Source organism: Primulina eburnea, chromosome 14 (assembly GCF_022965805.1).
Source record: "Primulina eburnea isolate SZY01 chromosome 14, ASM2296580v1, whole genome shotgun sequence".
Classification (NCBI taxonomy): domain Eukaryota; kingdom Viridiplantae; phylum Streptophyta; class Magnoliopsida; order Lamiales; family Gesneriaceae; genus Primulina; species Primulina eburnea.
In genome coordinates this window covers 28,184,729-28,210,087 of record NC_133114.1, presented here as the reverse complement: position 1 = coordinate 28,210,087, position 25,359 = coordinate 28,184,729, and the positions used below count along the sequence as shown (strand labels likewise).

Here is a 25,359-nt window from a genome sequence, read left to right as displayed (position 1 = left end):
AATTATTAGAATCTATATTAAACATTTGTGTAATGACTGCTTTAAAACATACAATATTCTTTAAAAACAAATAAGGTTGACTGGTAAGGTCAGGTCAGTCCAGTTGTGTCCAGTTGTTCGGATTCATGTTAAAAAAATACTTCTGATAATCATGCTTCAATCCGATACCCGAATTGACACTTCTAGATTAGAAAAATAAAATTAGTCAAGCATACATCTAGATATATGATATTGCACTACCCAACAATTCAATTAGCAGACTCAAAAGATACCCACCAGATAATGATTGACCTTTTTATATTTATTTTTTTAAGGTGAAGGTTAGAATTAAGGGAAAAAAAATACTTAAACATACATATACAGTTGAATTTCGACATTTCCTTACTATTAAACAAAAAAAACAAGTGTCTTAATCATCCGGCCCTGGAACCAAACCAAAGAATACGTCCAAGTCAAAGTAGTTGATTAGTTTTTGTTCAAATTAAGGTTGCTTTTAACTCCCAATCTGAATTGAAATGCAAATAAGGTGTCATTTCTCTCTGTTATCCATGTTTTCTAACATTAACCTCACGATTCTTGGATAGGAGAAGTAGCACCTCTAACATAAATTGTCCCATGAACAAAATTCCATGCATGAACAGATTTCATGAATGAATAAACATCCATACAGCAGTTGACCCTAAAGCACAAATCACAGCATGAATCTTTATCTGATTTCAGTTGCTCTCCCAATATTTCTCTCCCTTCTTACTATATTTGCAGTTGCAACAGCAAGCTATAACCAGGCTTACCTTAAGGGCGATATTTCTGTAAATTGTGGCTCGACTGGAACTTCAGTAGCAATCGATGGCAGGGAATGGTATGGAGATGTGAACACGGAAGTCGAATCTTGGCTACAAATGAAGGGATCGTCATCTAGATCAAGCATAATGAGCCAGTTAATAGCACCTGCCGATCCAGTTCCCTACAAAACAGCAAAAATCTCTCGTTCTAAGTTCTCATATTCATTCCAGGTCAATCCAGGTCTGAAATTAATTCGACTTCACTTTAATCCGACTCGGTACAGAGGGTTTAAAATGTCAAAAGACCTGTTCACTGTCGAATCCAGAGCCTTCATTTTGCTTGGCAACTTTAGTGCTTCACTCACTGCTGATGCTCTAGGTGTGAATACTTTTGTTAAGGAATTCTGCATAAACATAGAAGAAAATCAAATACTGGATCTTGTTTTCACTTCTGCAAGTAGTCGACCACAAGATGGGATTTATGCTTTTATAAATGGCATAGAGATAATCTCGGTGCCTAATGATCTTTCTTACTTTCATGGTGTAGATCTTGGAGCACTAGTTTTTGGACAGAAGGCTATGGTATACATCGATAACAGCACTGCACTTGAAATAATTTATAAACTAAATATCCTACAGGATTCTATTCTATCAGCAGATGATTCGGACCAGATGATTGGTATCGGGGAGATTATACCCACACAAAAACGACACGGGGCAAAAACTAGAGCTTGGAAAATATCTGTAGACGTGGGGTTTCGGTACTTGGTAAGGATTCATTTCTCCAAGTCAGGGCTCAAGATGGCAGAAAGTCGTCACAAGAAATTTGAATTCCTCATTAACCACGTGATTGCCAATATGGATGCTGATACAAGGACAGATAGTAATGGTATCGCATCATCTTGTATAGGAACTACATTTTGGCAATGAAGGGATACAAACAAGACGGTAAACGTGATTTGTTGATCTCCTTGCCATCCAGTGATGAATCCATTGACAGAGAGCGGCCCCTTGAAGGATTTGAAATATTCAAGTTGAGCAATCCTGATAATAGTCTTGCCTGTCCAAATCCATTGCCTACAGCACAAGATTTGCAATCCGGGACTCTCCATAATTTTGTATCTGTTCTTGGCTACAGCAATGCAGTTGCTACTGCAGCCATATGTATGATTGTTTTGGTGAACATCATTGTTCATAGATTAAGGCAATTTTGGGAAAATAATCTTACAACAAAGGAAAACAAGCAATCAGTCAAGGGAGAACGACTCTGTCTTCGTTTTTCATTGGCCGAGATCCGTGCGGCCACCCAAAATTTCAATGATGAACTTGTAATTGGAAACGGTGGATTTGGCACAGTATATAAAGGACTTCTCAATGATGGGGGAGATATCGTTGCCATAAAGAGGTTAAGATTAAATTCCAAGCAAGGGGAGCACGAGTTTTGGAGAGAGATTGAAACACTTACTGAGCTTCGGCATCGTAATCTAGTCTCTTTGATTGGTTATTGCAATGAGCATCATGAAATGATTCTTGTTTATGATTACATGCCTGGTGGAACATTGGCCGACCACCTCTACAAAAAAGCTGATGACAGCAATAATTCACCTTCTCTGTCCTGGAATCAGAGACTTAGCATTTGCATCGGAGCTGGCCGAGGACTAGATTATCTTCACACAGGCCATGGAATAATACATCGTGACGTTAAGTCTTCAAACATCTTGCTGGATGAAAATTTTGAGGCTAAGATTTCGGATTTTGGCCTGGCTAAACCTGAAACCAGAAATATGCTGCATAGTTATGTCAGCACAAATGTTAAAGGCACATTTGGTTACTTTGACCCACATTATTTTAGAACTCGTAAACTAACAAGAAAAAGTGACACATATGCCTTTGGTGTGGTGTTATTGGAAGTATTATGTGGGAGACCGGCACTGGATCCAAGGGTTGAAGAAGATAAGCAGAGTCTAACCATATGGGCGCGAGAGAAGATTAGTGAAAGAGAACTAGAAATGATCATAAGTTCAGATCTGCGGGGGGATATCTCACTAGATAGCTTGAAGGCATTTGTGAAAGTTATTGAAAGTTGCTTAAACGATGAGCCAAAGAGACGGCCAACAATGGCTAAAGTTGTATTACAGCTTGAGTCAGCACTTAAGCAGCACGATAGCTCAAGACAAGTAACAGACGAGAAAGATGTTTCTGACGTCTTTCCCTATGCTGACGAAATTATCTCATCAACGAGCACCGAGAATCTAACAACCACCTCCATTAGTGAGCTGAATATTTCATATTCTTCAAAAGAACAAAACACCGTCAATGCTAAGCTGACATCCAGGGAAACATTTACCAGATCAATAACAAGGCAGCCAAGATTTCGGCAATGGGGTGTACTCTGGAAACAAGAAGAACGATCTCCCAAAAACAAATTGGAAGTCTCAATATCAAGTAGTCTCGTGGCTAAAATAGATTTGAGAACCTTATTTATTGACATGTCCATTAACAATTGTCCTTGAAAGATAGTTTCATTTCTAATATATAGAATAGGTCTTGCTAATATTCAAAATTTCCTAAGGTCCACTCTAACTTAATTCCTTAACACTGCATTTCTATATTTTTAATCGCCTTTTAAGCTTAGAGTTTCTTTCCAAGTTAACTTCTTTCGTTCCTGGCTCATTTAAAAGCACATCTCACTTAAATAGAACACTGACTGTTCATCTATTCACTCTATAGGACAAAACAAACTTCTTATGAAGAAGCGGGTCAGTCTTCTAAAAGAATATGCAGCTGGGATAAAAGCAACTGAGTTGGATTGGGCTACAGTCGAATTTGCCACCAATAGATTCTCCCATTTAAATATGATTGGTAAAGGTATAGGAGGTGTTTATTACAAGGTAATGTTCCTAGACCGGCTGCATTGACTTTAAAGACGACCAGGTACAATTTACCATAATTTTCTTGATAATACATTATTCATTTTTTTTTTTGCTGTACAGGCTGTGTTACCTTCAAGACAGGTAATTGCGGTTAAAAGGAGTTCCCTTTCAGAGTATGGACATAATGAGTTCAAACTTGAAATGTACTTACTATCCGAACTTCAGCACCCAAACCTCACAAAATTATTAGGATATACCATACATGGAGAAGAAATTATACTAGCATATGAGTTCAAGGCCGAGACGAGTCTACATGCCGTTTTATTTGGTTAGTAACTCTGAAAATTTGCAACATCTAACACCTCTCCCCTATATAGTATTTCTTAATTAGACAAATTACTTTTGGAGATTCTGAATTGTTATTCCTGCTGTGGTATTACTAAATAATGGCTGTCCGTGAACGATCAGGACGTGATCAGCTTCCTTGGACACAGCGCTTCAAAATTATCAGCGGGATTGCTGAAGGAGTTCTCTTTCTTCACCAAGATTCAGAGTTGAGAAAACTTTACAGTGACCTCGAACCCCACAATATTATATTGGACACCGAGATGAATCCTAAAATTTCATTCGATTTCGAAAATAAGCCTGGCAAAGATCTTCCCCTTGTGTTATTTGATGATGAAAGGTAAGCTTCTAAACTTCTCTACTTTCTTATCTGACATAACATTCCCTCTGGAGGAATTACTGATGCTATATTCTGTAAGTATTTTTCTCTCTTTATAATAATCATGATATTGATGAATAAAATATTAAACTTCTGTAAGTTATATGGGCAATGATTATGCCTCCGCCTCCATGGAATGCAATCCGAGCCGCCAAATATCAGTATCATCAGACATTCATAGCTTTGGAGTTATGGTGTTGGAGATAGTAAGTGGCATGAAAGACCGCCGTAGTTCTAAGGAGGGCTTGGACCTAATTGCTTATGTGAGTATATTTATATAGAGGTGTATTAAGTATTCACTGGTACATTAAGCATTGACAATTTCAACCCAAACACAGTAATTTAGTTAAATAATACATGCTACAACAGACAAATAAATAACTAAAAATAGCACATATCCACAAAATCAAGACTACCACTGAAAGTAAACAATAAAGGTTATCCAAGTACCAAATCCAAAGATTTAAAATGTTTTTCCATCTCTCTTTTTGCTCCTCAAAACCCATTATTCGTTTTCTTTTTTAATGCAATAATGGCATGAGATTGCAGCTCTACATACTCATTAGTCTTCCACAATGGAACTAAGAAAAGTGAACTTTGCAGGGGATTCGATTGAAACAAAGCTACTCCACATCCACGTGCGAAAAATCAATGGATCTAAGAATTTTAATATGAATTTAATTTATTATGGGATGTATAGCTGCATGCATAAACACATAAGTGCATATACATGATTGTCTAACAATTTTCAGGCACGGAAACTGTGGAGTGAAGAGAAACCATTATATCTTATGGAAGCTTCGACGTGGGTATCAGGGTTTTCACAGGAAGAAGTTTTAAGATGCATTCGAATTGGTCTTTTATGCACCCAACAGCAACCAAAGTACCGACCAATGATGCCTCTTGTTCTTCGATCATTGCAAGGATATCATGAATTACAGTTGGAGCTTAAAGAGACAGCGCTACAAAAAACTATTCACTCCACAAGTAGTAGAATTCACAAATAGGACTAATGCTTTGCCATTCATATAAGGCACAACCATGAAATAGGATAGTGCAGTTCTTGTGTCCTTGTGAGTCAATCTACACATGAAATATGAGCGCTACTCATATGTATAGCATTCATATTGATGTAACATTAGAATACAATGAATTCAAGGCCAAAAAAGTTAAGGTATTTACTGACGCTTGCGAGAACACTTTCCTGATGCCTGGCAACGAAGTTCATGCGGGTGATTGTTGAAAATTCCCAGGATCGTCCAAAGGGCGTTTTTACATGTTAACCTAACGAGCAGAATCTATCAGTTACAGGATGGTTTTCTATTGAGTCAAGAGGGCATAGAGACCCAGTATTTGCTAACGGAACCCATTCTGCTCACATCCATTTGTGATAAGAAAATTCTAAAGGAGACTGAATAATCCCGTGGGAGAAGGAACCGGACAGCTATAACTAAAGACAAAGAATTACATTATCTTAGTGTTTTTCTGTGCTCTCTCCAAAACAAGGGACATATCCATTCCTCTTATCATTTGATTAGCTCAGACCTTAGTTATATCAAAGACATCCAAGCCAGCATTTATCGGGTACAATCGAAACAACAAAATCAATCAGTTCGACCATGTTTCCAACCGGTTCTTTGTCTCTTGAAGATCCCATGGCAACACCCCTGCAGTCCCATGTTACTTATTACTTCTAATTCTCTGCATGTTAAACGTGTGCATAATAACTAGTGAAAAACAATTGTGTCCTCAAGAGTAGTAGCAGCATGTTACCTTCTATTGAAGATGAATGGAGAGAGAGTAAAAATGGTGGAAAATAAATCCCAGATTACAAAGAGAACACCAAGTTAGTGCAGGTAACATCATGAACTTGAGCCGAAGAACTAGAATGATGTTGGCTTCATTGAACTAATATATTGTAGTTCCTGTAGATCAAGCTTAGCTTCGAGCCAACGTACAACTTTTGAGGGCTTAAATCAAAGACTTGAGAGTGTCAAAGTGATCCACCAATTCCATAACTGGCCGGTCATTGGAATATATACTAGCACATTGCACATTATAAAAATATCATTGAAACCTAGTATTGAATCGGTGTAATGATCAAAGAACTTTAATCCAAGAACTCAAAAACGGAAAAGGGCAACCAACAACCTCAGCAATAAAGGTGTACCACTTTCACTCGATCTCCAGCTCAACTTACTCTTCTCTGTATCAATAGCCTGAGATCCACTTAATTTTTGAGCTGGACTTCTCGAAGACCCTATATTAGGATGCCTGCCAGTTTCTAACTCATCCCAACCACCATAATTAGCTATTTTATTGTCCATGTTATATTGTGCAACATCATTTTTCGAAAACCAAGGGTGGTTTTCTTTCTTTCCAGCCCATATCCTAGCTTCCTCATATTTAACTTTCCTTGATGCACGAGTGCGAGATCTTCTCTTTTTTGTATTAGTATTTTGCTTTGATTTGTTTTTCCCTGAATTTCGCATTCTCTGTAATGCAAATGCGAAAGTTGACTGTCCGATGGGAAGTGCTAGTGCCATGAGAAAAGCTTTAAGGCCATTTGCAAACAACAATATTAAAATTATAGGCGGAAGCAACCATCCAAAGGATCGAAAAACCTGCACTGCCAAAAGATTTGAACTTCATCAACAAAATTATGGCGGGATTTCCTATCTTTGGGGCAAAAATAGTCTACCAAGCAAAGACACACACACGCACATGGAAGTACATGTGTACACATATAACCCAACAATGCAAACATCCCCTAGGAGCCATTTGCATTATGAAGGACAAGAAGTTAGAAAAGGTAAAACTTCACAAGATTTAATTGTTAATATATTTGTCGAGCTTAATTAATTGTTTAAGGATATTTTAGGAATATGTGTTGGTAGATGTCATTGTATCATCATCATATACATAGAGAGAGGGAGACAAGAAAATAGTTATGAGAGAGACAACTTCTTGTAAAAAAATTATATTTGTATTCTTGATTTCAACATAGTGAAAATTTGTAGCGGCGACAAATGGACAAAAATCTCACATCGAGTCGCATAATCGAGAGTGAACCACTATAAATCTTGTGTATTCTTGTATTTATCTTTAGAATAATCTTATCGCTTCAATAATCAAAACTAGAACCATAATTTGTAACATTAAATACCATAGTCCCAAAGTATAATATCGCTAGTAACTCAAAACTTCGATTCTATACCTGACAAAGGCTTGGTATGAAGTATAAACCGAGACGGTTTTCACTAGAACTAACACCAGTATGAACATGAAGCGATAATGATGAAAATACACCACATCAATGGCAAAATCAAACCGATAATTATTGGGCACAAAGAGAAACAAGAAACTTTTTATAAGTTAACAACATCAACATGCGTAAACACAGACGCTCCTAAACATTGAGGTGGATTGAGGAACCTCAATAAGTCGAATTGGCTTAGTTTTTAGGTAGAACTTCGATTTAAAAAAAAAAAAAGCAAATTCACCGCAGCAGTTCCGCCCCTAGTCCTCCACACAACTCTAATTTCCATCTCTTAGTGAAAAGCCATAACCAAAAGGATAATTCAACATCTTTTATCAGTCGGCAAGAAAGGAAAAGGTACACAGAGGGGAGAAATGTCACCTTCAAAATCCAGATGCTATCGATATAATCTCGAAGAACATCGGTCCACTGCTCCGTGTTGTCATCAAACTCACCGTATGATGCTTCTACTTCGTCGTTACGGTTGTAAGATTCTGAGTTGGAGTCCCAGCGGCGGGACCTGCAAACTAGCAGTGGCCATGAGAGTAGGAAATGATTACTGGATACTGTGATTGAACGAAGAGAATGAAACTGGAAACGGGGATTTCTGAAATGTAGCAGAATCAGATTAGATTGGCAAGAACACAGGTGATGCCGGAGTCGGAGAGGAAAGGTTGCCACCATTGCTTCAAAGATCTTATCCACGATATCTTATTATGAATCAGACACCAAACATTTGAAACGTGGGGAATTTATACCTGTGTTCCATAAAAATTTTGGCGAGACAAAACTAAATCTACGTCATCAAAAGTTGTCGTTTTTGTTTTATGTTCCAGCTTTAGCCCAATTAAGCTATATTGGGCCTTATTCTATTGAATTTGAGCCCAGTATAGTCATAAAAGGCCCAATCAAATGTTTGGAATTTGTCACCGATTTCTTTACAGATCCTCGTCCGAAATGCACATAAAGAGCAGAAGCTAGAAGGAAGAGCATGAAAACTCTAGCGATGGACTATTTCGGCGAGACGGAAGATCAGAGCGGCGGCGTGACGGTGGCGATGGACGTCGACGATGTTGATTCATCTCTAGATCTCTTTGGCGAAGGCCCTATCGCGCTGGATCTTCACCGCCTCGCCGATTCCGACTTCTTCAACTCCTTCGAAGACGACTTTGATGATGAAGACATCAACTAATGCAATCGTGTATGCTATGGAATCCCTATTTTACCATCACCCTTACTATTCACTCTATTTGTAAGACAAATTTTGGAACAAATTTGTGAAATTACGATGCATCAGTTCGTCATAATGTTGTGATTAAAAATGCTTTTCATTGTCGTGTTGGCTTAAATTGACTGTTGATTTTGCCACAGGATTAAGGAGATATTGATATTATGTTTGGGTAATTTCACTATTTTGGTGGGTTTGATTTCTAGTAATAATTAGAAGACAATTTTGTCGAGATATGTTTGATTAATATGCGAGTGTTCCAATTTTCAAACTCATTAAAATCAATAAATCCATGTTGAGATTTGATTATTTTTAAATCAAGTTATCACATTTATTTTATTTGAGTATTACAACTTGGGGTGGGATGCCTAATTTCTTTAACGTGGGTTGCCTTTATGCCAATCAAGCCAACAGTTGCTCACCAAAAGTTCGTTTTAGTTCGTTTGTTCCGAATTGTCCGGCCAGTTCTGCTGCGTGTTCATTGAAGCCCCATACCATATTGATAATGAAACTTTTTATTGACATCACCAAGGTCATAATAGAACAAGTTTTTTTTTTTTGTAAAATCAAAATTAGCTCAATGAATTCAGACTCTGCCTTTAATTCAAACAGGTCAAAGGAAGAGGATTGTGTGTGTTCAGTCTCTTGTGCCGGAGAATCACTCAAACTTTTCTTATCGACTTAATTTCTTAATGTTCAACCAAAGAACCAATACCAGAGGATGGGATACACTGATTAAAATTTCTATCTTAGCAACATTGCCTACTAGAACAATATGCGTTCGACATGCAGTCAAGTAAAACTTGTTGATGAGACCTATTTGAGTTAATCAAGTACTCCAGAACTGGAAATTTACCTGCTCGAGTCTTCGGGATCATTGACAATCAGGCCTATTTTAGGTCGAACCACGAACCCAGTCATAGAAAAATTGACTTCAATAATATAGCACCAATTTGTTCTCGATGAAGGTCTTACCTTACAACCACAGCTCATGTAAGTGTTCCGTACGGATTGCGCGAGTTTTGTATGCTAGGGTGGAAGACCTGTGAAAATAAATATGATGGTGCCTTTGTATATTTTTACATTAACAGCTAAAATCTCATACAGCATCCAAACATGTATTCATATAAATTATAATGATAAAAAAAAAAGACGAAAGTAACTGAAAAAGAGTTCTATTTATACTCAAACGAAGCAAAACATATCGTGTAATATTATGATTGAAAAGGGAAGAAAGTCAAAGATATTAGCTACATATAATTAATGAAAATGTAAAGCGAAACACTTTGCGCAATTTTACAACTGATCAATATTTCTTGATGCTCTCTTCAAGGAGAGAATATTCGGTCAACCAGCAGAAGCTGGAAATATAGGCAACATTTCCTTAATGTTCAAGCAATATCGAACTAGAAAGCGCCTATTTGCAAGTTAGCAGTATCCGCGATGATAGCTGCAAAGATCTGTACATGGCAACGAACAATTCCCAATGTTTGAACATGCAAGGGCTCATCACTTGTCCATTGGGATGTAGTACATCAAGCTACAGATACACTAGCCATGTCCTATCTCGGGTGATGGTAGTACACCTGGAAAAGAAGAAGTGTTTTAATACTGAATCCCATCAGCGGCCATGAATTTGTGACAACGGAAATCGAACGAATAAAGCACAAACTTCACTTTTATGTTATGGATACCATGTCTTAAGTATTCAGTTTTTCTATACATGTTTTTTAAAACAAATATATTTTTATAAAGCATGGTCTGTGTCAACATCGCTCTGTTTTTGTAACCCAAGTTCGAAGACAATGTATGCGAACACAGACATCATTGTTTTTAATTCAATCCATAAAGTGTCGACAGATAAGTTTGTACATAAATGCATCTTATGGCTGGATAACCTCAAGTATCACTAAAACCTAAAACAGAATTTATTTTAAAAAAAAAAAACTAAAAGAGAATGGCATTCAGCGTTCATATATTAAAAAAGGTGAAAGACTAACCATAATCAAGCAGTATGAGCCGTTTCATTTAACGCTTTCACTCAATAAAATCAGCTTCCTATTGTATATGCTGGAACCTTCAACCGAGAAACCAAAAGTTGAAGTAAGCAATTGAATATAATACTACATACAGCAAGTACATTTATAGATATGACACTCACAAACCCTACAGTATATCACCAGATGCAGGTTTTGAGATTGGTACTGGAGAATATGGTATCTCTGTAACGCTAGAAGAATATCCAGAGGAAGTTGCAAAGGGTGATCGACAATTATGAAGTTAGTCGAGATCAGCTGTGCTACATCTCTAACAAGGTTTTCCTTTGACAAGTAAAGTTTGACAGCAGGTCCTTGGATGGAGGGATTTGAACATATTGATTTAAAATTCATTTGGTTGCTTGGATGAATTTATATTTGATGAATTTTAAATACTGCTCCCAGACAAAACTTATTTAAATACAATGAGGGTTATAATGGATTTGAAATCACTCTTGTCGTTTCAAATTGACCATTCAAATTTTTCTCCAAATCAAATCCTTTGATCCAAGCACAACCTTAATTTCACCAAGAGTAGTGTATTTATTTCATCGAGACATTGTATTTAGAAATAGCAGGAGAAGAATCAAAGGGTAGCAATAATAAACCTTCCTATACCTCAAACATGTTGTAATCGGGAATAGAGGATACTTCAGTATTAAATCCATGAGATATATCACACTGAAGAATCCTGAGCTTTCCTTCCTGCAACATTTAAAAGAAAACCAACATTAGAGAAACTACTAAACAAGATCGAAACACCAAAAAGTAGACATACTTGTTTAACTTACCTTGGTTCCATATACAAAGCCACCGCCAACTGCAGGATGGAAACAGGCTACATTAACCTCATCTTCTGCACTGGGAAGAACCGTCACAAGTTCCATGTCAGAAATTCTATAGATCTGCAAGATAAAATTAGATTCTGAGAAGTGTGTAACAAGAGATAAAGAAAAATAAAAATCACACCACAAAAGTGTTCCACATATACTTCATATATCTTCAACTGACCCAAGTATTCAAATAGAAATGCAATACACACTTTTTCTCATGACTTGGTGGTTGTAATCTGTATACCTTAACAAGTGAATTACGGCAATTGAACAATTTTAGATTATAAACAAAACGCAATAGTTTCCAAGTTGTCACTCCTATGTATGCAACTCAAACATTCATTTTTCAGATAATAATCACGCATCTCCTCTGCCCCCAACCCCATCTTCCGTGGCCACTGCCAAAAAAAAATAAAAGTGCAACCAGAAGTGTCTCAGCTTCACAGTCCCGTGCTCCAGTTTCCTGATACCTTCATGGAGACTTGGGATTTCCTATCGTTATCCAGGGAGCACTGAAATCATGGTCCATGAATTTATGATACCATATCAGCTGTGACCTTCTTTGGGCCAAGGTAGTCCGTAGTTCAATGGCTTTGGACCAAGGTTCCCAGACTATTTATGTAATAACCACAAAATTCGTGGCATGTCCATCCTTAGATCAAAATATTTTCACTAGAAATTACTTAGAGAACAAAGAAGCAACTTTACACCAATATATGAATGACCTTTTCCAAAACAATCAATAAGTTATAATGAATAAGCACCTAGTTACCAGGGAACATTATAATTAACTGGTCATATTCACGGAATAAGTAGCAATTACAATTTGCACACGTATCTAACCTCCAGGATAGTATAAATTGGCATTGTCCGATCTCCATCAATAACAACACTTTTAAGAAGGGAACTGTGGCGCCGACCATAGGCAAGTAACAGATGCTCGGATGTAGGAGAGAACTACAATTGCAAAAAGACTCGAGATCAATTGTCCAAATTGTTAACAATTCCATTAACAATTAGGCAACTAAACAAATAATTATGATGTCTGAACAAAATTCAAAAAGCACAATACCCAGTAAATCCAATCTTCGTGACCAAGCTATAATAGATATTTACCATCAGGCTAAGCATCAAATCCACCAACATGATGTTTATAAATGAAGTAAAATCTTTTGCCAAAAAGATTGATGGTAAATAGCTATCCACACCGTTCCACAGAATATAGTGCCATTCTGCTGCATAAATGAAATATATCTACTCTACAAATATCCTTTTTCTCATTTACCGCGCAAACCCAAATCTTTCAGTTAGTACATTTCATTACTAATACAGCATCAACCAGCACCCAAAAGAACAAAAAAAATTGGAAGTATGATCAAAAAACTTAACTATCACAATATAATTTTAAATGCCTTTATTCAATGAACTGTTCATTATCCTCGCTTAAATATCCATAGAATCAGTTACTAATACGAGAATGACAAACGTTATGATAAAGGGTTCTTTAAAACATTTAAAAAAGACCAAAATCTAGACATAAATTGGAACACCTCCACCATCTGCCAGAGCACGATGCAAAATAATATGTTGCTACAATGGAAGGAAAATCACACGAAGTTATCACACAAATTTTCCTTCACAGGTGGAAATTCTTCCTCAACATGAACAAGACGGGTTATATGGTTTTTACTACAAGTAACAGGATCCACACTATCACACAAACTATCTAAACTTAGTTCTTCATTCAATACATGAAACGAGCACTACATTGATATGAAATCAATAACTTAAGTTTCATTAATAAAACTAACCTGTATTGATGTCAAACAATGAGCAGCTCTGATAGCCCTAGATGCTAGAACTGAGCCAAAACTACAATAGCAAAAATGTACCAGTTTAAATAACTGCTTAACCATGTAGGGAGCTGGAGGCTAGGTAAATATTTTGAGACTCACGCAGCTGCTTCAAGGGAATAAATCCTAAGCTCATACACAACTTGGTGGGCTAAAACCGGATGCCTGGTTGGAGATGTTGAAGCTCCTGTTACATCATGCCGTACATGGCCTTGGAACCCTGGATCCGCTTCCATATTTGGCAGGATACACGCCACACAGACAGCTAAAAATCTTCCACATGGTGAAAAATGTGCACCCATTTCACTACAGTAATGTAACTTACAAGTCAACATTTGGAGAGAAGCAGAGGAGATATAAATAAAAGAGGGCACAAAAAATGGTAATGAAAATCAATAGCTCACATACTGTGAGTTACCATGGCATCATGAATTTAAAGCCCTACAAGTCCTAGAAAACTTCAATAAAGTAATGATGTTGATCCATTTAACAAAACTGACAGTCAATTATCAAACTATTAAGGAAACAATAATTTTCGATACCAATAGTAAAGTGATGCATACCTACAAAGTACAGCATGGGGAATCGTTAAGAGACATTGTTTTGTATCAAGAGGAGTACAAGGATTTTTCACATCATGAGACCATATTCTAAGTTTCACTGTGCAAGGTAATTCGGCAGCTGCAGCTGCAGCTAGAGATGTGGCTACCTCTGATTGAACTTGGTTCATGAAAGGTTGTGAATTGCCCTGCTCTGATGGAATACCATTAAAAGCTGCAACATCACTAGATCCAACTGCTGGTATCGTGCGGGGCCGTGAGGACCTATGACGTGAACCTGTTCTACTAGAAACCCTTGACGTTCCAACGTTGTTTGGAATTACCAGAGGAACCATTGATGATGGGTTCCCCATTGCACTATAGGAAGACAAACCTTCACCAGCACCTCCATTTTGTGGGAGCAACGCAGGTTGGCCAGCTTGACTTTGACCGATAAACCAGCCTTGCAAAAATGGAATCTCCCAATATGCTGAGTCGCCAATTGGAAAAAAGGGATTGCTTGTCTCTTCAGTCTGCATATCTGTCTCCATTGCATCCACTGCAGGCTGAGAAACAGCATCATCCATTTCCCTTGTTAATGAACTATTTTGCACATCTTCTCGCACAGGAGAACTACTTGATTCGATCGGAGACAATACAAGTTCATACTGTCCAGAAGGAGTTGAAAAGGTGAGAAGTCGCACAGAGGCTGAAGAATCCACCACCTGTTGTGAAGCATTAGGGTTTGCATCCCCATTATTTTGCCGGGAAGGCGACGTTCCATCACGTCGGCCAATTGAAGGCCAGAGCAAAAATGGTATGGACATAATTGGTAGTTCATTTCCAGAATTTGATCGATAAGAAGAGTGAGTATCTGCCAGATATATAGTAGGAGGGGGGTAGCGCAAGTATCCAGGGGAAGTTGCAAGCGTCATTGAAGGGTCTGATGAGTCAAGATCATTGACCTGTAAAGAGCAACATTATATAACTTATGAATTCATTACAAAATTTCTAGGCATGCCAGAATCAATACCTCAGCAGTAAGAAGAAATGGCGCAGCATGTGGGTGGAAATGCACAGCACGGAGTGAACGGCATGTCCTCAATATAATCCTTGGAGAGGAAGCCTCCCCACTCCTGTTGTAGTGCCATATATAGAGCTGCCCCAAAAACAAAGTCAACATATCAAAGCCGTTCAAGCCGAGACCCAAGGGCAATTGCTACAATCTGAAATTCTAACCTTGCGGCCTGAAGCTACAGCCAAAATTTCCCCTTGGGCATGGAAGGCAATTGAAGCTATTGGGCGATCTGGATGCAGAGACATTTTACAAGCAATATTAGCAGTATTCAAATCAACTAAATAGAAAAACAATGTTTTTAAATCTGAAGGTTATGGATTACAAAAGTCCCGCGATCCAATACAATCTGCAGTTTTTGCATCCCATAATCGAACTTCATGGTCCAAACTCCCACTTGCAAGAACTTCTGGATGGAGTGGATGGAATCTAACCTGTAGAAATTAATGGTGCTCATTTGTTCAAGTTAGAGCCAAAGAATAGCTCAAAAGTCAAAATATAAACCATTGTCCCAAATAATAATAATAATAACCATAATAATATACTTCTGCCACCAAGCACAAGTCAATATAAAAGTTAAAACTTCATTCCACCCTTGAATTGATCACTTCATTCAGTAAAGAACAACATTATTCCACGAACATTATTGGATCATATTTCCCAACAGTTTGTTCAATTATACTTACCACCCAAGGTGTCCTCCGATGACCACTCAATACCTTTAAGCATTTTCCAGTTTGATAGTCAATTATCTTTACTGTATGATCTCCACTGCCAACATTAAAAACAATGGCAACATTAAAAAAATGGTTAAATTTGGAAACAATCATATGCAATAGAGATAAAATGAAATGCAGAAACTAACTGGGTAGAGGCAAGTGTCTTTCCATCGGCACTGAAGGCTGCTGCAATGGTAGACCTTGGTGGAGGCAGTAGAGGGCAATACCTGGCTGATAAACGTAACAATGACTCTGCCTCAGCCCTGGAGTTCAGATAATTATTTTAAAACAAGATAATCATCCATACATCAAAGACAAAACAGATAAAAAGAAGATAATACCATGAAAAGAGATCTTGTCTGGCATCTTTAGCTATTTCACATTTGATTCCCGAGAAATCAATATGACTTGATGTCTTGCCCCATAATTTTTTTGGGGCCCGTTTTGTTCGAGGAGATACCTCCCTTCGTGCTAACAAGCGATATACATTACTGCAAATGAAACTTATCATATCAAATACAATGAACGGATCCATTCAAACACGTGTGACGTGCCACCAAGTCTTGCAATCTTTTGTCCTATTTTATAGAGAATATAAGAATCGTAACCATATAGTTAATATCTAATCAGAAATAAGGTATATGAATAAAACACACAAAAACCAAATCTATGTAATGTAAGCAGCAAATAACATTTTAGGAAAGGTCAAATTGGTGAAATAACAAGAACTTCGTGCATTCAAATAAAGCACAACTGTAAGATCGTTCATTTTGTTTTCAGTTAAGCACATAAATAGAACATTTGTCATCATAAAACCCAAATCCACATATACCACGTGAAGAAAGAAATAGAATGTGTATCACTGATCAAATACAAGCTAATTCATGTTTTGGCACCTTCGAAAACGACAATTGTCACATTTAAGACGTCTGTCCCCATAGCTAATAAAAAAAGGGCGACTACAAATGGTAAAAAGGAAAACCATAATCTAAAACTTTTAACATTACTGAGACGTGTAAAAAAAGTCTCAATCCAAAAATCTAAATCGAATAACGATCTCATTTTAATATTTTATGAACCTCAGAAGTAGCTTGCATCATTAACCGCCAAATAAATGCACGTTAATTTGAATTTTCGCGCGTAAAATAAAAATTAACAAACATCTCGCATATCATATTATATAGTAAAATCTAATCAAGAAGCACGTGAACGTCACTTGAATCATCGGACCTAAATCTCTATTCTATTTCAACAAACTATCAAAGTTAAATTATGAAGGGTTTTAAACATAAGCTAACGTAATCCTATTTTACCACAATTTTTTTACTTTAAAAGGGAATCCGGCATAAGCTACTTAAAAATTATGAACACGAGCACGTAATTTGACAACACTAACTCAACATTGAGCCTACCTCAATTCGAAAATGAAATTATAAACAAAGAATTCAGCACAGAAGATAATGAATTTATATAATACACTCCGGATCTATGCGTACAGGAAAAATGCCAAATTGATGTAAAATCAGGGCATAAAGTTTGAACCTTTGTCTCAAATTAGATTGCTGGGAATGACCCGCTGGGGGCGTCGCCTGTCTATGAGGCGGCTGGAAATTTGTCGATTGTGCGGCGGGGGAGGCTGAATTATCAGGCCACATGGACAATGACGTCATGAAACAGCGCAATATACAATTGAAATCAAAAAAACAATCGTCCAAAAAAATCTAGACAATTTTCTGCCATGTGCGAAGCTTTGAAAAATGGAGAATCGGAGGTTTTATTTATATACATATACAGGCGAATAGGCCTGGAAAATCCCCTGGATTTCGAACAACTAACAGAGATGGCGTGGCGGCGGAGATCTGGAGGCGAGGGCTGATTGGGGACAGAATTTACGGAAGAAGATGAGAAAAGCAACCGGGGCGGAAAGCTGTGGGGGTATGAACATTTTCCGGCAACGGGACAGCAATACATTTTTATGCCATGACGTCGACGATTTGACGGAAATGCCCCTTATATATATATATATATATATATATATATATATATATATATATATATATATATATATATAGACACACACACATTTTGATATGTCATATATACTTAGTTTTGTGTTTTTTTTTTGTTTGAGCAAACTTAGTTTTGTGTTAATTTGTTAAGTTCATGTATTATGAAATATGATCCAAATAATAAAATATTATACGGTGAGCGAAGAGAGATATTACTTTTATTTTGAAGGGAATTTTGTATTTATGGCTTTCGATTTCTTTTAATTGTGAGATGGGGTCATGAATTTTTATTTGTGAGATTGGTCAATCTTATCGATATTCATAATAAAAAACAATACTCTTAACGTAAATTGTAATACTTTTTTATTGATAACTCAAATAAGATATTTGTCTGATAAAATAAGATTCGTGATATTGTCTCACACGAGTTTTTGCCTAGAATAATTTATGGAGAGATAAAATAATAAAATATAGATAATTATTGTAATGAGATAAATTGTGTATTGTTTGATATAATTTTTATTTGAATGATAAATTGTGTTGATTTTGATATATTGACGAATTTATCCTTCAATACTTTATATAAACTTATTTCTTGAATTATTTATTCCCTGACACCACTCCTTTAAATCAACACTCGAACCATTCATCTCCATCAACCATCATCGCATATAGAGAGAGCTCTGTTTCACTTAGATAACTTTGAGCTCCAGACATCTCATCATCGATGTTGAAGCTTCTTTCTACAACAAACATAAAATGTACAAGTGAATTATTAATAGCAATTATCAGGGTGCAAAGGGCGAAACTCGGGTGGTGTTGTCAGAGTAGGTCTCTTGTGATGTGAAATAGGTCAATCCTACAAATATTCACAATAAAAAGTAATATTTTTTCATAGATGACACAAATAAGATATCTGTATCACAAAATATGAATCGTGAGACCGTCTCACACAAGTTTTTGTCCGGTTGTAACTATTGTCATTTCCCTAAATTATTTTTCACCTAGAAAATAAAGTTGACTAACATCACTCATTGTGGGAATATGAAGAGTTCTAGAATTTGTTCAGAGATGCAACGACATCCATATTGGTATTCAAACCAATAACACTTGTCCATATTGTCACATCACTCGAGCTTTCAAAAGTTTAATCGCCCAAATTCAAAGCCCTTTCAAAGCATCTGGAAACACGCACCATGCACTTTTAGGGCGTGGGGTGGGAGGCTCACCCACTTGGGCTTCTCCCGACCCATTTATTTATTTTAAAATTTGTAATGATAATAAAAAAAATTGATAATAAAAAATATTGATAATATGAAAAATTATAAAGAAAACGTAAATATTCATCAGTTTTCAAAAATTATTTCATTCATCCTAAAACATTATTCTATTCCAAGATATTTTTTTTTCTATAATCTTATTTTTATATATATATGAAATAGATAAAAATAATAAAGAAATTTTGTGAATTAGTGTATGCGGGCACAATACAGCCAAAATCCTCAAATTAATATTTTAAATGTTTCGAAATATTTAATTTATGTGTTGTTTTTAATTACATGTAAGTGTGATTTTTTTTCTATGTTGTACTCATTAATTTCAAATTTATAGTAATAAAATTTTCATTTTAAATAAATAACACTGGTAAAATAATAAGAAATGATTTAATAATACAAAATTTAATATTTATTTAAATATAATCATTTAAACAATATAAATAAAATTGAAGATATATTTATATAATTTAAATAAGAGTAAAGATGGATGAGTGATAGTGAAACCCGCGAATAACAAGAATGTTAAAATAAATATAAGAGATTTAGGATGTTAATATAATCTGTATGTGATATGTGGATCTTACGATTTTTGAAGAGGTGATGTGTTTTATAACACCACCAACATGCATACTCTAATAAGAGATATTTGTTAGGACTTTTAATCTCCATTGGATACATAAAATTGCAAAGTTGATAATAAATTTTTGATTATTTCTGATTTTAATACTTTATGTTTTCAAATTTTTAGTCTTAGCTTGTTGTTTTTTAACTTTTTATATTTTAATGTTTTTTTTTCCAACGTGATGTTCTGATACTAACATGACATTGGCTGGATTTCTCAAACCAAATTAGCAAATTGGCAAACTTATCGAACAGAAAAGTTCGATCAAAATGCAATCCGCATTAAATTATCTTGTTTTTGTGTGTTACTTCCATTTTAGCGTAAATCTACTTAATTATATTTGGCACTTTAAGCATAATGCTCAATTTTCACATATATTTATATCTTTCACGTGATGATGATAATTTTCGAAGTCAAAATTCAGTTTCCTAGTCAGCATTCAATTCTTCTGTCAATATTTTTTCTGACAAGTTTATCGTAGAAAATTTGTCTAGTACAATTCACCTGATTATCATAATTTACGTTAGTCTAGGAGGCTATCCATTCCTCAATACATCCTGAACACTTGACAAAGTTTTGGTTAAATGACCAAATCTATTGTTCCATGCAACTTTATGCCATTGTTTTTATATTTATGGTACTATTATTTCGAAAGTGTTTTCTAGTATTGGGAGAAAACTCATTATTTCGAAAGTAAGATTCCCTTTGAGGTGCATAATGTCCTCATACTGGAAAAAAACAGTCTCATTTTGAATCGAGGAGGTCTCAGTATCATTGAATCTTTTGGTTGTTTAATTAATCAGTTTTTATCTCTTAAACAACAACAATTAGTTCAAAGTGAAACAATGATTTAGTGGCAAAATAACCTAAACAAGAGACCCTTAGGCCTTAACAAACAACAATTAAGGCAACATTAAGCTAATTACTCTCGGTGAAAAGGATAGCAAATGGTTTCATATGTCTAAATTTCTTGATTGACCTCTGGCCGAGGTGGTTGCTCTCTTCTTGTGGCTCATGATTCTCAAGCTCTGTCTTAATATTCCCATCTCCCTCTCCCTCATGGATTCTTGATCCTCCACTGACACTAACTTCGCTTGTAGAATCTCGATTTTCTCTTCTTTGGATCGAAGTTCCTTCTTCAACTCCATCAATGTGTCTGTTTCCTCTGTTTTCCAGTCCATTCTTCCTTCTGATAAGAAAACAAGAAGGCCAATTAGTTAATTTGAACAGTGTAAATAAAAATAAGGGCAGTGGATTTGCTGCAAAATCCTTCAAGCCAAGCAAACATGTAAGGTTAAAAAAAAGAAAGAATTTGTACCAAACCAAGCATATTAAATTCTTCCAATATCTTAACATTTCTTTCAATATTTACCTGTATCAATATGAGTCCTCTGGATAAGATCATCAAGCTCAATCTTGACTGCAAGATAGAGCTGTTTCCATTTCTCCACAGTTTCATCTCTCCCCATTTTCCACCCATTGTCATGTTCATCACACTTGCTTCTCATGCATTTCGACCTCATCTCTTCCTTTTCTTCACAAGCCATTCTCAGTCTCTTCAGCTCCCCTTTCAATCTTCTCCTTTCCCGCTTCCACTCCGCTTTCTTGAGCTCGAAAAAGATCGATTCGCGCTCGTGAGATTGGTATTCACTCTCTCTGATCCTCATCATTTCATTTATGTCCCCTTGGAGAAGCCTCACTTTGTTTTTCAAACTTTCCACCACTTTTTCACTCGGGTTGCACTTGTCTTTGGTGTGAGAACTGCCCATTCTTCCCTTTTCTGTTGTTCCTATTTTTCTTTCAATTCCTCTCTTCTTTGAAAACTAGTGGTGGCCTAGAGTCTTATTCAAGATCAATTATTGTGTTGAAAATGAAGACGAAAAAGATATGGACACACACGTGCTATTTATACAGATATATATATTCCCTGAGTGACATGCAAATTCACATGCAGAGGAATTTAAATTTTTTATAGTAATATATTATAAATCAGCATGTAATTCATCCACACACATGAAAAAAACTATAGGAAAAAGTAGCAAATCCCAAAGAAGCACAACACCACCTCTCTAAAGTTAATAATTTTTTTACATCATCGTGTTTTTTTATATATTAAGCACATTTATTTCATCGGCATGATGTTTTATGCTTGATTTTTACAAACATAAAATTTTAAATTAAATACCCATTGATTTTACACAGATGTTTTTTTTTTTCGAATTTTTACAAAGATGTTAAGATTTTTCTGATGCACCCCTAATTATGACGTCCAATAAAAGCAGTCCGCACCAAATCTTTCGTTTTGAATGAAAAATATTAGTTCATATGCGCGCCACCTGCAGGCACATTACGTACCGACACAAGAAGAAGTAGTCCCTAGAAAGGTTTGTCTTAGGCCATAGGCCCCTCTATTGGCAGGGCTCAGACAAGCTAGAGACCGTGTCCAAACAACCTTATATAAATTTTTAAATATATATATATATATATAAATTTGACAAAAGATTGTGTGAGACGGTCTTACGGATCGTATATTGTGAGACGGATCTCTTATTTGGGTCGTCCATAAAAAAAATATTTTTTTTTATGCTAAGAGTATAACTTTTTATTGTGAATATCGGTAGAGTTGACATGTCTCACCATAAAAATTCGTGAGATCGTCTCACAAGAGACCTACTCTAAAATTTTTCTCCGAAGTACGCTTTCGATTTTGGATCGAGTTATCCTCGGCCTATTTAATATAAGGTGATTTAATTTGTGGTATGATGCTTGATTTTATTTTATATTTACTCGAATCATCAATTGTATTGTGTCAAAAGTAACTCGTGAAGGGGGGCTCCCCCTTCGTGTATGACCCTATTTTCCAGATGTTGACGTTTTTTAAAAGCAACGAGTAGATAATATACTAATTATTAATACTATAATGTATGGGGAGAAAGAACGGGGTCTAATTCAAATTAATATTGTTATATTGGGGTCAAAATATTTTATATCAAGAAAATAATTTTCTTAACTTTTATAAGAATACATTCCCATAATTTGAACATTTTCGGCCGTCAATTTGTTTGGTCAATATCCGACACGTGGTAACTTGAGATAATAAATATGAAAATAAAGAATAAATTAAACACCAAGATTTATGTTGAAAAATCTTAAAAATTATTATGGTAAAAACCACGAGCCACTATAATATTTTATGATGAACAATCACTCGATGTGTTTTCAAAAAGAACACACATTCACTTAATACAGGAGAACAAACATCTCAAAATTATTATAAGACCGTTTGCACAATAAGAACTAAGCACTTGAATATTATGAGATAAGAGATAACTCGATGAAGGAAATAATCGATTGGTGCATCTATTTATAGCAGAGCTCAATGGTGTGAAACCGCGTTTTTCTTCGTCGATTTTGCCCACCGCGTTTTTTCGCTTCAAATGATGACTTGATTTTTCTCAAATAATTGATGTGACTTTTCCTACCTTTGCTGACATGAGATTTATAAGAATGAAAATAAGGTAATGAGTTCGAGAATCACAATATCGTGTGATAATTGCTGCTGTTTCAATTTAATATCAGCAGAATGCTGCTGCATTAAATTTCATGCCTGGAAATTAAATTAGATGACTATGAGCCGTGAGTTGTAAGGAGCGTCCTATGCAAATCCACACGAGATTTTACATCAAATTATTGTAGGTAGTATTTGGGAAATGACAAAATTTTCAAATAAGTGATTTGGAATGAAAATCAGAGGTCACATACCTATAACGTGAGTTTATCTTTAAGCCTTAGCCCACCATATTTGTTCTTTTATTTTTATATACAACTAAATTAAGCACACTTTATTTATTTATACAAATTTTTATTAATCACACCTCTACCGTACATATATAATTTATTTACGTGTAAAATTTATTTGTATAGTGAACTGTGATCAACAAAAATTTGAAAGATACCTCTTAAATTTAAAATGTCAATTTTAGTTTTATATATATATTGTATTATAACATTTATAGTCATAAGTCTTTTGTTGATATCAATTATAATCATGTAATTATGTCTCTAGATCATTTGTGGCATTTTTCTTAAAATCATGTGTTGAGTTAAGCGTGCATAAGTAAAGAATAGTACTGCGATGAGTGACCTCCTGGGAAGTTCTCTTGCATCAAACTGCTGACATTGCGCCGTTTGATCTGATTGGCTAGATGGGCCTGTAGAAGAGAGACATCAAATTTAATATTCTCTGATGTGGATAAGGTTGACAGTAGATAAACGACACGACTGATCTATAAAAGATATGATATAATACCAACAGATAGACATACACATCACGTAGTCACGAACCTAATAACCCAACCCATGAGCACTCAAGCAGGTACACTTTACGCTGCCATAAGTATAAGAATTTAAAGTTGTGTTTTGGCTAATATTTATAACTTTTGACCTAGTAGTAAACATTTGATCATAATAATTGGTATTAGAGCGAGGTAATGAGTTCAAGTCTCCAAGAAATATATTTCTATACTTATTGGGGGAATGTTGGGTTAAACGCACATGAGTGAGAGTAGTATTATGATGAGTGACCTCTTGAGAAGTTCTCGTGCGTCTAGCTATTTGCGCCGCTCAAGCTGGTTGACTGTGAAAGAATGACGTCAGATCTTAACGGGTACTAATATCTCTGCTAGGGATAGAGCCGTCGTTGTGGAAATAGTAAGAATGATTTTTAAGGGATATGAAACAATATTAGTAGATAGACAGACATCTTTCGGATTTATGGGCCTAACAGCTCGACTCATTCGCATTCAAATAGGTGCACTATGTGCTGTCACGAACATAAAGAAATAAAATTGTGCATTGGATAACAGCTATAATTTTGAACTAGTGGTAAATGCTTGGTTCTACAATTGATATTAGAACCGGAGTCACGAATTCGATTCTCATTGATTGAAATAAAAAAACCAATTGTTGGGAGATACATATTGTTTGCCATAATTTTATCTGCTAGATAGAATAATCGAAATATGATATTTGTATTTTTGTACAGTTTTAAAGATTTGATTTGCACTGTTCCCACCAGATATAAAATTCTGATAAAAACGACAAACTCTCGATCCTACGTCATGTAATTATTTTTTTTTATAATTACGTGGTTTAAAAAATTCTTCATGATATGCACACATATTTAATAATGTATTTATAGAAATTTAAGAATGATATTAGTAATTTAATTAATAATTCAAGAATGAAACTAAAATTAATAATCAAAATATAGTTATATGATCATAATTATTTAAGAAAAAGTATATGACTAAAAATATCACAACACAATACTTGCGTACAAAAAAATCGACTTCTTTTCTTTAGCATAATAATAATAACTTTTAAAATGTATATTTCAGTAATTTCATAATTAAATCCATAACTTTTACGACTTGAAATCTTTTGCAGTTTCTAAAATTTGGTATTAAAAATTTAAATTTAAGTAAAATTATTTTAAATCGAATTTAATTTTAAATGTCTTAAAACAATA

General features: G+C 35.4%; 3 protein-coding genes and 1 pseudogene across 6 annotated transcripts; 1 reads left to right on the top strand and 3 right to left on the bottom strand.

Moving 5' to 3' along the window:
* Positions 1 to 430: 430 nt before the first annotated feature.
* LOC140812930 (putative receptor-like protein kinase At5g39000) lies at positions 431 to 5,560 on the top strand (annotated as a pseudogene).
* On the bottom strand, positions 941 to 9,101 carry LOC140812931 (uncharacterized). Of its 3 annotated transcripts, XR_012113792.1 has the most exons (4): positions 8,020 to 9,101; positions 6,531 to 7,003; positions 1,089 to 1,186; positions 941 to 964 (listed from the first exon to the last, which is right to left on the bottom strand). XR_012113792.1 is itself a non-coding variant. In XM_073171316.1 (3 exons), exons 1-3 carry the CDS (start codon positions 8,320 to 8,322, stop codon positions 1,177 to 1,179), a joined length of 786 nt encoding a protein of 261 aa, XP_073027417.1. In that variant the 5' UTR covers positions 8,323 to 9,101; the 3' UTR covers positions 1,076 to 1,176. The 3 variants fall into 3 exon arrangements, 1 of the variants encoding a protein (XP_073027417.1); XM_073171316.1 differs by lacking the exon at positions 941 to 964 and having other exon boundaries at positions 1,076 to 1,186; XR_012113791.1 differs by lacking the exons at positions 941 to 964; positions 1,089 to 1,186 and adding an exon at positions 5,792 to 6,046 and having other exon boundaries at positions 6,153 to 7,003; positions 8,020 to 9,100.
* A 924-nt stretch (positions 9,102 to 10,025) lies between these two features.
* LOC140811644 (uncharacterized) lies at positions 10,026 to 17,901 on the bottom strand. Its single transcript, XM_073169667.1, has 15 exons — positions 17,464 to 17,901; positions 16,263 to 16,412; positions 16,068 to 16,184; positions 15,889 to 15,973; positions 15,528 to 15,636; positions 15,367 to 15,434; positions 15,161 to 15,286; positions 14,152 to 15,092; positions 13,691 to 13,894; positions 13,547 to 13,607; positions 12,579 to 12,692; positions 11,694 to 11,807; positions 11,521 to 11,607; positions 10,867 to 10,943; positions 10,026 to 10,452 (listed from the first exon to the last, which is right to left on the bottom strand). Exons 1-14 carry the CDS (start codon positions 17,589 to 17,591, stop codon positions 10,917 to 10,919), a joined length of 2,331 nt encoding a protein of 776 aa, XP_073025768.1. The 5' UTR covers positions 17,592 to 17,901; the 3' UTR covers positions 10,026 to 10,452; positions 10,867 to 10,916.
* A 2,693-nt stretch (positions 17,902 to 20,594) lies between these two features.
* On the bottom strand, positions 20,595 to 21,767 carry LOC140812503 (uncharacterized). 2 transcript variants are annotated; one of them, XM_073170781.1, is made up of 2 exons: positions 21,202 to 21,767; positions 20,595 to 21,015 (listed from the first exon to the last, which is right to left on the bottom strand). In XM_073170781.1, exons 1-2 carry the CDS (start codon positions 21,596 to 21,598, stop codon positions 20,783 to 20,785), a joined length of 630 nt encoding a protein of 209 aa, XP_073026882.1. In that variant the 5' UTR covers positions 21,599 to 21,767; the 3' UTR covers positions 20,595 to 20,782. The 2 variants fall into 2 exon arrangements, with proteins under 2 accessions (XP_073026882.1, XP_073026881.1); XM_073170780.1 differs by having other exon boundaries at positions 20,607 to 21,018; positions 21,202 to 21,746.
* Positions 21,768 to 25,359: the final 3,592 nt, after the last annotated feature.

What these genes read in the sequence shown, in the direction of transcription:
- LOC140812503 (XM_073170780.1), bottom strand. Translation starts at nt 21,598, where the DNA reads ATGGGCAGTTCTCACACCAAAGACAAGTGCAACCCGAGTGAAAAAGTG. An exon ending in GAGGACTCATATTGATACAG is followed by an intron (nt 21,019 to 21,201) that starts GTAAATATTGAA and finishes TTTTCTTATCAG; the next exon opens with AAGGAAGAATGGACTGGAAA.
- LOC140811644 (XM_073169667.1), bottom strand. Translation starts at nt 17,591, where the DNA reads ATGACGTCATTGTCCATGTGGCCTGATAATTCAGCCTCCCCCGCCGCA. An exon ending in CCCCATGCTGTACTTTGTAG is followed by an intron (nt 13,895 to 14,151) that starts GTATGCATCACT and finishes ACATTACTGTAG; the next exon opens with TGAAATGGGTGCACATTTTT. An exon ending in CAATTTATACTATCCTGGAG is followed by an intron (nt 11,808 to 12,578) that starts GTTAGATACGTG and finishes TTTATCTTGCAG; the next exon opens with ATCTATAGAATTTCTGACAT.
- LOC140812931 (XM_073171316.1), bottom strand. Translation starts at nt 8,322, where the DNA reads ATGGTGGCAACCTTTCCTCTCCGACTCCGGCATCACCTGTGTTCTTGC. An exon ending in ATAGCATCTGGATTTTGAAG is followed by an intron (nt 7,004 to 8,019) that starts GTGACATTTCTC and finishes TTGGCAGTGCAG; the next exon opens with GTTTTTCGATCCTTTGGATG.